The sequence below is a fragment of the Eubalaena glacialis genome, chromosome 11 (assembly GCF_028564815.1).
Source record: "Eubalaena glacialis isolate mEubGla1 chromosome 11, mEubGla1.1.hap2.+ XY, whole genome shotgun sequence".
Classification (NCBI taxonomy): domain Eukaryota; kingdom Metazoa; phylum Chordata; class Mammalia; order Artiodactyla; family Balaenidae; genus Eubalaena; species Eubalaena glacialis.
Genome location: NC_083726.1, coordinates 20255361 through 20270867, shown reverse-complemented (window position 1 = coordinate 20270867; position 15507 = coordinate 20255361). Strand labels below are relative to the sequence as shown.

The window sequence follows — 15507 nt, the reverse complement described above, 5'->3', positions numbered from 1 at the left end:
AAATGCAAATGAGTAGTGACATACTGCAAGTTCCTCAATCTCACTGACTATCAGAGAAATGCAAATCAAACAAACAGGTTGCCATTTTTCATTTGTTAGATTGGCAATAATTAAAAGGACAGGGCATACAGAATTGCTTTCAGACTCTGCTGTGGGAGTATAAATTGCCTCAGTCTTGGAGCAGTTTGGAGCTACTTTTTGGCATTTTAATTGAGCATAGTTTTTTGACCCAGTAATACTACTTCTAGGAATTCATCTTTCAGAAACACTGAAAGTGTGCCAAAGCCTTCTATATAAGGATGTTCACTGAGCATTGTTTGTAATAGGAAAAACATATAATGTAGAAATCTATCATTAGGAGAATGATGAAATAAATATGGCATCTCACTATATACCATGATGAGGTAGACCTATGTGTACCGACATTGCAAGATCTCCACGGAACATTTTTATTTTTAAAATTTATTTAGTTATTTATTATAAATTTATTTATGTATTTATTTATGGCTGCATTGGGTCTTTGTTGCTGTGCGCAGGCTTTCTCTAGTTGCGGCGAGGGGGGGCTACTCTTTGTTGCAGTGCGCGGGCTTCTCATTGCGGTGGCTTCTCTTGTTGTGGAGCACGGGCTCTAGGCACACGGGCTTCAGTAGTTGCAGCACGTGAGTTCAGTAGTTGTGGCGCACGGGCTTAGTTGCTCCGCGGCATGTGGGATCTTCCCGGACCAGGGCTCAAACCCATGTCCCCTGCATTGGCAGGCGGATTCTTAACCACTGTGCCACCAGGGAAGTCCCATCCATGGAACATTTTAAAATAAGTAAAAAAGCAAGTCCCAGAACAATACGTGCACAATAGCATTTATGTGAAAAGGATAACAGCCAAGACTGTGTGTGTGTGTGTGTGTATGTATCACATGGGGGGGGAGAGTAAGTAAGATGGGGTGAGGAAGGGCAGGTGTGAGCGAGTGGGGAGACCATTGCAATCAGGAGACTGAAAATACAAATTATTTTAAAAGCCATAAAAACTGTTCATGTGTTTTTCCTTCTAAAAAGTCAAAAAATAAAAATTCATCAGAGTCCCTTTCTTTTTCAGGTGCAGCCACGATGTACACAAGATATAAAATAGTAGAGAAGCAAAACCAAACCAGCTATTTCAGCACTCCTGTTTTTAACTTGGTGTCGTTAGTTCTAGGATTGGTGGGATGCATCGGAATGGGCATTGTAGCCAATTTCCAGGTATGACCTGAAGTTTTTTTGGTTAATGGGGGTGATGGAGTACATGTATCTGGAGGAGAGAAGCAAGAGCACCAGAGGCACGCTTGTGCCAGCATAGCTCTCAAGTAGTTGATGAGTTTATGAATATTGGGATAGTTTGCTTTTTAGAAACAAATCTTTGTCATTTGAAAGTCAGCCCAGCCTAGTACTTGGGGGAGATGGGGTGCATGTTTGAGAGAGCGTGCTTCAGACCATGCTGTGGGCTCTGGATTGTTCCGTGTTCTTGTTGATGTGGTTTAATGTGCTGGGAGAGCTACTTCAGTCATTGTAATGATTTCATTAACATCGTGAAAACGTTTCTGTGTATGAGCATGTGTATGTTTACTGATTCTACTGTTTGGGCCTCTGGTGTTCAATTCAAAGAGAGGCATCTGATCTCTTCCTTTCGCAGATGAGGATCTAGGGACATGGAGGTGAAATAATTTGGTCAGGGTTACTCAGCTAATCAGTTGCAGGGCCAAAATATGGCCTTACTGGAGCAAATGAACTTATATGACAACTACTGCAGAGTCCACTTGACATATTCTTACTGTGTCAAGTGTTGGAAAAAATCCTACGTGTTCTATTCTAATTTTTGGATTCCTTTCATTCCAAGGTCTCTTTCAGGAAGGCATGGTATTTGTCTATGGAGACAATATTTTATATTTTACAAGTATGTGTTGTATTTCAAATGAGTACTAATTATGAGCGCTCGCCTCACAGGGTTATTGCTGGGATTCAATGAGATAATGTACAGTGCCCAGCAGTCTGTACTTAGCCATCTTCATGGTCATCGGTTCATCACTATAGGCCAACACCCTGGAGGGCCTGCTCTGTCATCACCATTGTCCCTTTGTGACCACAGAAAGGAAGTTACTCCTGGAGGACTTTTGGTTCTGCCTGGGGGTACTCCTTTAACTTTTTTTCCACCAGAAGTGGGTTGATCTTCTGTGATGCTTACTTTATAAAATGGTTTCAGCCTTCAGTGCTAGCTGGCTGTTCAAGTCCACATCTGCACACTGAAGCCGCAGCAGAGGGGCACTGCCTCCTGGTGTGGACCTGGGAGGCTGATAACCTCAGGCCTCCACCTGTACCGTCTGCTGTCCACCTGTTCTCTAGTGTCTGCTCCTGCATGAGTCAGACCATTATCAGAGGGCCCTCTGCCTCACCTGCACCACGTGGGCCTCAGAGAATTACCTTTTCTGCCCTGCACATGCAGGAAGCCATCTGTCATCGGTGGGGGGACAGTATAATAAAGTGCTCTGGGAAACTCAGTGCTGTGTTGTGAGGGGTGAGGCACCCTTCCTTGTATGACACAGAACCTTCAGGACAGCCTAGGGCAGGGATATTCTCCCAGGTCTGGCGGCCAACAAGTTTTCGTTTGGGGATGTTACAAATCCACAACTACCAGTGTTTCCTTGTTAACACTGGTGAAAGGTGAGAGCCAAATTTGTAGCCTCCCTGAAGCAAGCCTATAGGGCTTCCAGGAGGGCATCTTGTGAACTCAGTTTGCTTCTGGCTTCGTTTAACTTTCCTACTCTTATTGTCTCTGTATTAGGAAATAAATACCACTAGTTGCCTATGACATTTGTCACATGGTAGAGACTCTTGATGACATTTCCTTACGTTTTATGATTGTGTGCGTTTTGGGTTCCATAACAACATTTATTGAAGTTTTCTTTTTTTTTTCTTTTTTCTTTTTCTTATTTGGCCGGGCTGCACGGCTTGTGGGATCTTAGTTCCCCGACCAGGGATTGAACCCGGGCCCCGGCAGCAAGAGCATGGAGTCCTAACCACTGGACCGCCTGGGAATTCTTATTGAAGTTTTCTAGGTGACATTTATGAAAACATTTCATGCTTTAACTCATATAATTCTAATAATGATCTTAGAAGATAGGTAGTATTATTTTCCTCATTTATCAATGGAGAAATGGAGACCCAGAGAGGTTAATACTCTCCCCAAATCCCGTGAGTCATGAAAGGCAGAAGTCACCTTTGAATGAAGCAGTCTGCCCAGAACCTGTGGGGAAGAGTTAAGCTCAAGGCCAGAATGAGAAAATCTCTGTGAGAAAAAAGCATGTACACAATTCACAGTTTTAGGGCTTCCCAAGTGGCGCAGTGGTTAAGAATCCGCCTGCCAATGCAGGGGACACGGGTTCTAGCCCTGGTCCGGGAAGATCCCACATGCCACGGAGCAACTAAGCCCGTGCGCCACAACTACTGAGCCTGTGCTCTAGAGCCCGTGAGCCACAACTACTGAGCCCGCGTGCCGCCACTACTGAAGCCCACGCACCTAGAGCCCGTGCTCTGCAACAAGAGAAGCCACCGCAATGAGAAGCCCGCGCACCGCAACAAAGAGTAGCCCCCGCTCACCGCAACTAGAGACAAACCTGCACGCAGCAACGAAGACCCAGTGCAGACAAAAATAAAATAAATAAATTAAAAAAAAAAGAATGATAAAAAAATTTTTTTCATAAAATTAGGGAAAAAAAATTCACAGTTCACAGTTCTAGCGTCAGAAAGCACGACGGAAAAATTATTTTCAAAGGGAAGGTGGCAACCTGGAAGGATATAAGTTGTCTAGTGGAGTGTGGGTATGAATTGTCCTGTGGGGGATAGTATGCACTGTATGATATCCCATCACATTATTCTCAGAATAACTCAACATCACAAGTGATACTGCCGTCAGTGTTTAAACCATAAAGGGCAGACCTCAGGAAGAAGGCTTAGGTGGTTAGATAATTACACTTTTGGTTCCCTTTAAGGTTTCTGTGAAGTGATTACATCTTCACAAAGACCAGAAATAGAATCTCTAACTTTCCTGAGAGCAAAGTGTTTGCCTTGTCATTGTTCCCATAAATATATCTTTACAACTTCCTTTTTTGATATCCTGTAATTCATTTTCAGCATGCCGTAAGCAAACCGACGTGAGCGGTTACCTCAAGAAGAATTAGAGATGTGAGGGCAAGAGAGAGCATTGACTGGTGGTTTTTCTTGAGCGGGAGTAAATTGCACTTACCAGATGTTCACAGCTAGCACTCTTTCCTGCACTGGTGGATGAGATGGCTACTTTTCGGTGTCTCCTCACCAGGCAATCTCTGTCAATGCTTTCCTGTCCCTCAAGAAGTCTCCTTTCTGGAAAAGTCAAGTTTCCTGAGGTTGAATCCTCTCAATAGTCTAGTTTTCTCTACTTTTATTATCTTTTAAATTAACAAGAGTTTCAAAAAAAGGTACCAGGTTTTCATCTTAACCTCTATACAAAATTCATGTCTGATCTGAGTCGTTTCCCTTCTAAAAGACATCTTTGATGAGAGAATATGTATTCCACAGTGAAAAGGGCACAATGGAAATACACCTCCTGCTAATTCAAGGGCCTTTTGATCTGATTTCATCAGGGCTAATGTGGGTGTCATGAAGCTTGCAGATTAAGATCTGATGTATTGAACTGGCCAGAGTTGAGGAAGCAAGTTTCCTGACAGTGCTAGTGGGGGGTGGAAACAAAGTATGTAAATTCAGGATTTGATTTACTTATTAGCATAGAAAGAAAATGGAGAGTGGAAAGTACCAGGACTCTCAGAAGGTTATTCCTAAAACAACCCCAGCTCATTAGCATTAGATGCCTTGCCTTTTGTTTATTTTCCCTTGCTCAAATGTGCCTAACGTTCAAGGGGTGAAAAGGATTTGTTTTTCTTAATTCTTTTATAATGTTTTTGGTTTAATATGGGTTTTTTCCCTCAGTTTTATTGAGATATTATTACTGAACCAGGCCCGTTTGCCCAACTCGCAGCAAGCCAAACGTTTGCTATGGAACAAGCAAGTTCCTGGCATTTACTCCAGTGCCAGGAAGGCTTTTCTCTTGGTCATCTTCTGCAAGCAGTATTTTCCAAAGATGGGGTGCGTGCATCTGTGATGCCTGGTGGCTTTGAGGGGCCCAGAGCAAGTGAGTGAGTGTTCGGCTCTTGATGTGCACAGACTCACGCTCAGTAACAGCATATGTGTGACTTTCTCTCTAGGAGTTAGCTGTTCCCGTGGTACACGACGGCGGTGCCCTTTTGGCGTTTGTCTGCGGTGTTGTGTACACACTCCTGCAATCCATCATCTCTTACAAATCGTGTCCCCAGTGGAACAGCCTTTCCACATGCCGCATACGGATGGCCATCTCTGCCGTTTCCTCCGCAGCCGTCATCCCCAGTATCCTTTTTTACATTTGTCAGTGTCCTTGTAAGCTTGACATCCCCGCCGCCCCGCTCCCCTCCAAAAAAAATGGAGAAAGCAAAGGTTAACAGCCAAGTGTCAACAGGCTTCAGAAGAACGATTGGGAGAAAAGGGTAAATCATAAGGAAAATATCTCAACGTTGTCTGGTTAAATCAAAAGAATCTTTGGGAAAAAGAATGGTGTGAAAGGAAAATGAAAAAAAAAGTCAGAACACTTCATTCTCTATTTACTTTCCTTCCACAGGGTCGGTTTCATGAGCCATGTGAAAATATTTATTTTTCTTTGTAGTGCTTGGCTAAAGACATCAAATATTGATATTGTACTTAAAGTAATAGCCCTGTGGATTCCCAAGAGGCCCAACTTTCCCTTCTCCCCACACATAGGTGGTTAGATGGTTTGATTTACTCGTCCATATTAAGAGGTTTTAAAAAGCTCTATACTATTTATTTCTAAGTCATTTAAATACATTTAGCCTTTTCTTTTTATCACTGATTTCATTTTCAAAATGAAATTTTATTTTTTCTAATTCAACAATGTGAAAAGAAAATATAAATTTATCATACTTGTATATTCTGATTTAGAAGAAGTGAAAAACAACCCTTCCCTTCTTCCTATTTTTTTTCCTTTCTCATTCTTTCTTTTCCTTTTTTTTTCCCCAAGAGGTATTTAACAAAGAAAAAAAAAAGCTGTGGTCTTTCAAGGGTGGAAAATTCCCCATCTTTCAAAATACCATCTGCAGTCATAGCAAATGCTAAAGAGTCATTAAAAATTGGTGATTATTGTCAGACTGTAGGAAAATGGAACTATTTTATTAGCGGTGGTTTTGTTCATCCAAGTTGGGTTGTGGTACAAAATGGGCTAGCTTGAGTAAAAAGATATTTTGTCATCATGCGCTTCTAAGTATTAAGCCTTGCATTTTTCTTTTAAAATTGGAGCTATAGGGACTTCCCTGGTGGCGCAGTGGTGAAGGATCCGCCTGCCAATGCAGGGGATACGGGTTCGAGCCCTAGTCTGGGAAGATCCCATGTGCCGCGGAGCAACTAAGCCCGTGCGCCACAACTACTGAGCCCGCATGCCACAACTACTGAAGCCCACGTGCCTAGAGCCCATGCTCTGCAAGAAGAGAAGCCACCACAATGAGAAGCCTGCGCACCGCAATAAAGAGTAGCCCCCACTCGCTGCAACTAGACAAAGCCCGCGTGCAGCAAAGAAGACCCAACACAACCAAAAATAAATAAATAAATAAATAAAATTTCTTAAAAAAAAAAATTGGAGCTATACAAAATGTGAAGTCTAAGGATGGTTTTGGGTTTTGTTTTTGTCATTTAGGGAAGAAAAATTTTAATTACAAAATTTCTAAGCACAGAGGAACCAAATTATAGTATTGAGAAATTTAACAACAAACTATAAACCCTGGTTCCTAAGACAGTTCCTTCTCTGTTTCCTTGTCCTATTTATGGATTGAAGACATTCATGCTTTCTCTTGAGACGGATCTCAAAACTTTTAGCTTGTTTTAGTTGTAAGATTTATAGAACCACTTGTAAAGTTAAAAACAAAGTTTTTTGGTATAGGAAAACTTTCCTTGCTTCCAACTTTGGAGACAGATCTCTAGGTACTAAAATGAGAGAGGTTTAGCAGAATTACTTTTTCAAGCCAGAGTTTCACATACTAATAGTTCCCATTTCTAGGAAGTTCGTATGAGCCATGCTGACGGGTAGGACCCCTGAACAGAAACAGGTTACATGTTTTTATCCAATTAACTTGAACAAATTCATCCATAGGAAAAAGTCTTTTGTCTTAAACATTAGCATGGATTTATATTTCCTTAGAAAGATTTTAAAGTATCTTTAAAATGTCCTTGTTTCTCTTTCCTGTATTAGTTCCGTGAAACCTCATTTGACTCCTGAAGAAACTGAGGCCTGGAATCATGCTTCTGAGCCCTTCCTACTAAACTATCCATCTTGCATTCAGCTTCTGCAGCTTTCAAAAGCCTTCAAAAAATCACTAACAATGCAAAGGCCGGTTCCTTTGCTTGAGATGCAGTCTGAGGCTGCCTATTTCTCCGACCTCCGTTTTACACTTTCTCCCCTGCCTGTGGCTGTTTCCTGTTCTTTGCTTTTGCCCGTTCTCTTCTTCTTGCCTGGATAACCTTCTCCACTTTGTCTTTCTAGAACTGAACTGTCTGTCCAACACAGTAGCCACTGGCCACACGAGGCTGTTGAGTATTGAAACGTGGGTGGTCTGTATAGAGAAGGGCCGTAAGTGTAAAAAACACTGGATTTCAAAGACTTAATGAGAAAAAAAAATGTAAAATATCTCATTAATAATTCTTCATATTATTACATGTTGAAATGACAACATGTTTGATATATTGGGTTAAATAAGACATGTTAAGATTAATTTCATTAGGCTCTTTTTCGTTTCTGTCCATCTGGCGACTACAGTAGAAAATATTGTTACACATATGCCTGAATTTCTGTGGGATGATGCTGTCCTAGAGAGCTCCTCAAACCTCGCAGCTTAGATTGAACTCAACCCAGTGAAGCTTCCCTGACACCTCAAACCCCATTTCGCTCCAAATTAATAATCTTCCCTCCAAGTCATGACTGCACCCTGGTCTTTTCTAACGCGGCACATTCCCTGGGTCTGACAAGGCTGTAATGTTCCTGGGAGCTGAGACCAGGTCTGTTTTGCCAGAGTTTTGTCCGCCTCTCCCCCACCCCCCTCCTCCCCAGCATGGGACGTGATGGGACTAAAGATGAGATAAAGAATTAAGTGAAAGAATTAAGAGGCTTTTAAAACTACTAGAAACAGACGTACGGTCATGACATGATTAGAGAACCTTTAATGTTCTCTACTTCTTTTTATTTTTTGGCCAGCGGCATGCGGGATCTTAGTTCCCCGACCAGGGATCGATCCCGCGCCCCCTGCATTGGAAGCGTGGAGTCTTAACCACTGGACCGCCAGGGAAGTCCCAGTCTCTACTTCTTTTACTTTGAGAAACTGAGAAGTGTTAAGCATTGCAAAATATGGGAGGTGGCGGAGGGCAGGGAGAGAGGGTGCTGACTCCAAATTCAGTGGAGGCGCTAAACTTGGCATTGATTGACGCAACACTTGGAATTCTTAACTTTTTGCAAAAGCTTTTAAAGAGCATCCCATTTCTCTCTAGCTTTCTCTTTGGCCTTCTAAGTTCAATCAAAATGGTTGTCACCACCTTTGTGCAGACTGTCTTGTCCATGTTGGGCAGTAGCCTCAGTCCCTGGCCTTATTAGGCTGGCCTCTCAGGATTTGTCCTTCATCCCCAAGGTCAGATGTAGGATGTATCTCTCTGATTTGTAAACCCTTTGGGCCAGGGAGGAAGGGCTCCGCTTACACCCAGTTACTCAATGGAAAAATCTGTTTTTTTTATTTTTATAAAGATAATACATTAAATTTCTGTAGCTTGTTTTTGTATGTGAGCCTTGGTACTTTGTGATGCTTTGATACTTTGAAATGTTAATTTTTTCCTTGACGCTGTTGCCGTGTATATAGTATTTTAGGAAAAAGAATTTTAATCAATATTATTATTTAGGGACAATAGTATTTTAGGGGAAAACTACTGCAAAAGTACCCATATTAGACTGCTGTGTCATTTTGACCAAATTTAAACAACAGGGTCAAGCAAAATGTAGCCACAGATTAAAAGTCTTCTATACATAACTGACAAACTATTGCTAAGGAATGACTACTTCCGTGTTGTATTTTAACTGCTGCCATGATCGAACTTAAGGTTTGAGATGATAAGAAGCTGATATAACTGGTTTGATAGCAGAAATGTTGGTACTAACATGTGAACACTGTGTAATGGTTATATTATTAGAAGAATAACCTAGTCTTACAATAAAGGACCTATTTTCTTCTGTAGTTTCCTTAACAATTTCGTTTTTTAGTGATTGCCTGTGCTTCGTTAATTTCTATAACCAAGCTGGAGTGGAATCCAAAAGAAAAGGTAAACTATAAGCTGTTTTCAATATGATTGTCAAACCTGGTTCCTGGAATTATTTTCAAAATTATTTTTAAAAATTTGAATTTTTAATTCTCTCTTAAACCCTTCAACCATCGAGGCTTAGTAAAAGAGGTGAGATTTAAGGGTAGGGAAACAATGTGAATGAAGGTATATGGAGGTCAGAGGAAGCACGACATGTTAAGCAGAGGTGATGAAAATAGAGTAGAAGATAGTTTGTATCAGCATAGGGTGAGAAATACATGTGGTCGGGGATAAGTTTGTGGGGGAATAGTTTGTGCAAGGCTTTAAGAGGTGGGCAGAGAGGCTCATGCCTGATGTAGGTGATCGGAATAAGCCTTTGAAGGCTTTTGAACGGAAAGTAAATTAAAAGAATATTATTGGAAGAAAATTAGAAGAGACACCTGGGATGTATTGAAGAGGAGAGAGCCCAGAGTTAGGATGGCAGGGAGAAGGCACTTCCACTAGTTTAGATTTTAAATCAAGATTCCCCTAGACTGGAAGAAATAGCATATGAATGAAAGGACATGATGAAGTGAAGATGACTTCCAAGTTTTTGTCTTGGGTGAACCAAAGAACCTGTTCTCATGAACAGATAAGATTGGGTCCCTTGGGACTTCCCTGGTGATCCAGTGGCTAAGACTCAGCGCTCCCAATGCAGGGGGCCTAGATTTGATCCCTGGTCATGGAGCTAGATCCCACATGCTGCAACTAAGAGTTTGCATGCCGCAACTAAAGATTCCATGTGCCACAACTAAAAGATCCTGTGTGCTGCCACTAAGACCCAGCGCAGCCAAATAAATGAATAAATATTTTAAAAAAAGAAGAAGAAAAGATTGGGTCCTTAACAGGAATAAATGATTTCATCGGGAGAAATGGATGGGTTAGGTTTCAGAATCGTTGAATCTGAAGCTATAGTGAAACGCTGAGGAGAAATGTCCAGTTAGACATGGGGGACTAGACCTGGGGTAGGATCAAGAGCCATCAGAGCATACGGTATAGTGACGGGTAATTTCCAGACCAAACATCAGAACACATGGAATCAGATGTTTCGAATTGAGATCAACTCATGTCGTTAGTTACCTACAGAGAGAAGGGAGTTAGTGAGGAGCAGGAGTTTTTCCCAAGGGGCAGGTGGAGTTACTGATGTTTCTCAAAAAGCAGTTTCAGGGGCTTCCCTGGTGGCACAGTGGTTAAGGATCCGCCTGCCAATGCAGGGGACACGGGTTCGAGCCCTAGTCCGGGAAGATCCCACATGCCGCGGAGCAACTAAGCCCGTGAGCCACAACTACTGAGCCTGTGCTTTAGAGCCCGTGAGCCACAATTACTGAGCCCGCCATGCTACAACTACTGAAGCCCACGCGGCTAGAGCCCATACTATGCAACAAGAGAAGCCACCCCAATGAGAAGCCCGTGCCCCGCAATGAAAAGTAGCCCCCTCTGGCCGCAACTAGAGAAAGCCCGCATGTAGCAAGAAGACCCAATGCAGCCAAAAAAAAAAAAAAAAAAGCCCAATCCCTTTGTTTAAAAAAAAAAAAAAGCAGTTTCAGGGGCTTCCCTGGTGGTCCATTGGTTGACTCCGTGCTTCCACTGCAGGGAGCATGGGTTCGATCCCTGGTCGGGGTAATAGCAGGGTCAGAGGAAGGAAGCATTTTCCACCACAGAGGATTCTGGCAGGTGATGGAAGCCTGCAAGAAGCAAGTGAGAGACTGAAGACGGTGAGGACAAGCCAGGCAGAACTTAGAAAAAAAAGTGCTTCCTGATAAGGAGAGCTCACAGAAGAGTAGCCCTAGGTGTATTTTACTTCTTTACCACTGGGGGGAGGCCTTCCACCACAAATCAAACAAATCAGCAGCTGGGAAGGATTCATCAAAGCATATTCCCCAGACAGTTGAAAAACCTTTTTTCATTTCATTTTCTATCTTAAAAATGTGAAAAGTACCTGGTTTTCTATTCACTTCCCTTCTGTTCCCCAATATCCACGAATGCAAAGAAAACCCTTGACATCAGTTCACGGAACAGAATAATCATTTAGGTCCTGCCCCAAACTGTGGGGTGCTTCAGAGGTTTCACAGAACATTCCTGTGCATGGACTTAACGTGGTAGGGAGGAAAAGAATTATGATGTCATTGTCCCATTTTATGTAGCAAGGAGATTAGAGCTTTGCCTGCGTTCATACATGTGTAGTGGAAGAGTCTGGACCCCTCCTTCAGTGCACTGTTATTAATATCACGCTACAGAAATCCTCTCCCACCCCCAAATTCTGCCTCTATTTGATTAAGCCATCTTCATTGTCCAGAGATGATAGGAGATGGGGTGGATCCCCTAGTGCTGTCACCTTTGAAAAGGAAGTGGCCCCCATTCTCGACCCTGTAACGTAGGCTGGTCAGATTCTCCCCGGAGTGGCCTGGATGAGAACAGTGGGTGGATGTGATCCTCCGTGGGGAGGGTGAACAGTGGTGTCTGAGAGTTTGATGTGCCTCAATTAGATCTTTGTGGTGGATCAAAGAAAAGAACTGACCTGTAATCTAGCACATTTGTTTGTTCACACTTGTAACCTACGGCAGAGCAGACAGTGAAGTAGGAAGAAAATATAGGTTATGATTTGAAATCAGAGGGCTCGAACTGATGACAGTCCACAGGCTAATTTGGCATGTGGGCTAAAGTCAGAATTTAGACAAGCATTTTTTACTTAGATGGTGTTTACAAATGCTTTTTAAAAATGGTTTCCAGTATTTAAAAATCAGGGGAGCTATCACACACACACACACACACACACACACACACTCCATGGGCTTTTTTTTGGCCGCAACGCATGGCATGTGGGATCTTAGTTCCCTGACCAGGGATAAAACCCGAGCCCCCTGCATTGGAAGCACAGAGTCTTAACCACTGGACCACCAGGGAAGTCTCTCTCTCTCTCTCTTTTTTTAATCTCAAAGCAACACTGGGGTCATATTTTCCTACTTGGCGAGAATGGAATTGAGCTGATGAGGCGTGGGCTCCCCATTGTCCCTCTTTTTGCAACCGTCAGTTTCATTTCTTTTTATTAGTTTCCTGGCCTCCAGAGGCAGCTAACTTTGGAACCCCGAATTAAAGCCATTCTCTTTCTTGTCCTCCATCCTCTCATTCCTGCCCCCAAGAAGATAGTCTCATAATTAGCATTTGCTTTGTAGCTGTGCTTACCTTATAACATCAAGCAGACCTATTTTCTGAACTGACATTTTCTATAGTAACAGAGAAACACAAAACCCAGGGGTGATAGCCAGTTTCCTTTAGATGCATACCTGAAGTATGGAATAACCACATGGACACTGGGTTGGTGCTTTTCAAGCCTGCCTTTCAACTTTGACCTTTCTCCCAGCTGTGGGAGAGCAAGTCGTGCCTTGTATGGAAAGTTCTTTCTTCTGTTGAGTCCAAATTTGCTTTCCACTCTCAGCCGTTTTGTGATCCTTCTTCTACCTGTTGAGGTTCCATAGACAAGTCTTAAAGCCAGAGTGTGTGAGAACCAGAGAGAACTTTTGGGGTCATTGTATTCACATTCTTATCAGGCAGTTGCCCTGATGTGCATCCACATGGCCTTGCTTACTGTGTTTCCTCCGGGGGTTGATTTATGCTCACTGGACAGCTTTTTCCTTTGGCCTGACCTGCTCATTATTATTTCAGTATGTCCTCTAAAGTGAATGCATTTAGGCTAAATTCTGTTTCTTTTTTTGTTGTTGCTCTTAGGATTATGTATATCATGTAGTGAGTGCGATCTGTGAATGGACAGTGGCCTTTGGTTTTATTTTCTACTTTCTAACATTCATCTACGATTTCCAGGTAGGTATTTATCAATACAAATGTTATAAGTTATGATGCGGATTAGTAGAAATCCATAGAACATTTCTTGCATTTAAGAAACATAAGAGCACTATCTTTTTACCCTTATGTGTTTGAAAAAATATGTAAGTATTGTGCAATTTAGTGTATTCCCAAAGGAAAGCATCTTGAATAGCTCTCCTAAACAAGGAAACGTTCATCTGTCCTCTCCCATTTGATGCTTATAGTCATAGATCCTGGTTATTTTTTTTTTGAAGAGGTCTCACAAGTTCCAAATAACAGGAAATATGTCTTTTCTTAAAAATAAAAGTGTGTTGTTGAAAAATGTTCTCAAGGCAGAGAGAAGATGGGACCTTGTCAGATTTGGCAACAGGGAAAATCTTACATTTTGAAACAAGTGAATTACTAGCTAAAAGGTTAGAAAAGGCCAAGAAAACTCTTGAGGACCCAACTCGAGCTCAGTACAAACCGTAGTGAGATCATCTCTGAGGGGGTGCAAAGCTGTTGGGAGTTTCAGAGCTGGCACTGGAATTGTTTACCTTCTTTTAAACCCTTTTTATTTTTTTAAAAATAGAGTGTCACCCTAAGGATATCCACAGAAATCAATGGTGATGTTTGAAGAAAGGAGAATTCAATCTCACTCAATGAAAGTGGCAGACAATTTCTAGAAGTGGTACAGAGGATAGACAGGGTTTTAACGCCACCCTGCATGGAATTCATCTGCAGCACATCCAGGACTTGAATTTCTTTAAGAATTCCCAATAGTTGTACTATTTCCAAAGGTATGTTTTCCTAGAGAATGTAGAGCATTTATGACATTGTAGCAATGTTTTTATAATTTTCTAAGTAGACACTTTTTTATATTAACAAATTCATTACAGAAAAGATAAGGTGTTCCAGAAAATGGAGACCTCTTTATTTTTTGTACAGATTCTGTTTTGTTTCTTTGTGTGTAAGAGATTTATGGAAATACACTAAAGGAAGAATTCATTAAAAAGTAAAATCAGGGGATATTCATTTTAAAATTTCATTTTTAGAGAATGCACTGTATAATTTTATATCTCAAGAGCATCTATAAAATTCAATTTATAATGATCATTAAGACTTCGTTAATAAACTAACACTAAGAGACTATGATTTTTAGATGAACCAAGCAAAATGCTTCTATTGAAAGGCCTTAATACCACTATGCACATTAACTCAGTGACCACGGAAGACCACAGTTTTGAAATTCTGTCCCCCCACGGGCCTCCCTGCTCACAGAGACCAAGCTTCTACCCTTGCTGCTAACTGGCAATCCGTAGTGATGTAACTCCAGGTGGGATTAATTTAGCAAGGCAGCTTAGAAATCAAAAGCCTTCTAACAACAGAGTGAAATGCAGGTGAGCAACTAACAGGAAAAACTCACTGGGTTCCGGACTGTTGCCTTTGCCAGATGAGCAGGGAGAGGGGAGTGTGTCTCAGGGAACATCCAAGTAAGGCAGGATTATGGGAAGGAGACTTTTGCTTAATACTAAACCTCTGCAAAAGCCAATCTGCAAATAGCATTGTAGATTCCACTTATAAAACTACCCTTTATTGTTACTGGCATAACTTGACATACAGTCTGACTCAGAAGCTGCAACTCACACCTCACATTCATTTTACGCCAGTCAACGTGCTGACGGGAGCGCAGGTCTGAGAGAGGAGAAAGGGGAGCAGGGTGGGATGGAGTTTGTTTGCTCCTCTTCTTAACGCCTATGGCTGGATGTTTGCACACTTTACAAAATGTGAAGCAGGTCCTTTGCTCAGCAAGACCTGCACATGGCGCCACTTTTCACCCAAATCACGAATGACAAATGAAAAGCAAGTCATTCCAGAGGAAGAAGTGGGCCTTGAAATATGAAGGCTTAGGTTTAGAAGTTGAAGAGAAGGAACTCTTCTTCAAGTACCCTCCAGACCATAAACCCATGTTTGGCCAAGTGGGTCCAGACCTTGAGGGCATATGCCAAGGGCACAGCAGCCTGCCTGGATAGCTGTGGAGGAAGGAGTGAGACTCAGTAGTGGTCAGCCACTTCTGCAAGGTCATACTCTATTTCCCCTAAAGGTTCAGTGGTGAGAGCCTCAGACCCACTGCTGGGTCAGTGGTAACTTGTTATAATGCTGTGGCTCTCTGTGTAACACTGGAACTGAAATACTGGTTAAAGCTATGTTCTGCAGAGGGGGAGGAATGCCA

At 42.1% G+C, this 15507-nt stretch overlaps 1 protein-coding gene across 1 annotated transcript in view; it reads left to right on the top strand.

Moving 5' to 3' along the window:
• DRAM1 (DNA damage regulated autophagy modulator 1) overlaps positions 1 to 14166 on the top strand; it is a 48844-nt gene extending 34678 nt beyond the window's left edge. Inside the window, exons 3-7 of the mRNA XM_061205102.1 lie at positions 1090 to 1232; positions 5264 to 5441; positions 9397 to 9455; positions 13200 to 13292; positions 13867 to 14166. Coding sequence (XP_061061085.1) covers positions 1090 to 1232; positions 5264 to 5441; positions 9397 to 9455; positions 13200 to 13292; positions 13867 to 13911 — 518 coding nt within the window. The 3' untranslated portion in view covers positions 13912 to 14166. The remainder of the gene's footprint in view (positions 1 to 1089; positions 1233 to 5263; positions 5442 to 9396; positions 9456 to 13199; positions 13293 to 13866) is intronic.
• Positions 14167 to 15507: the final 1341 nt, after the last annotated feature.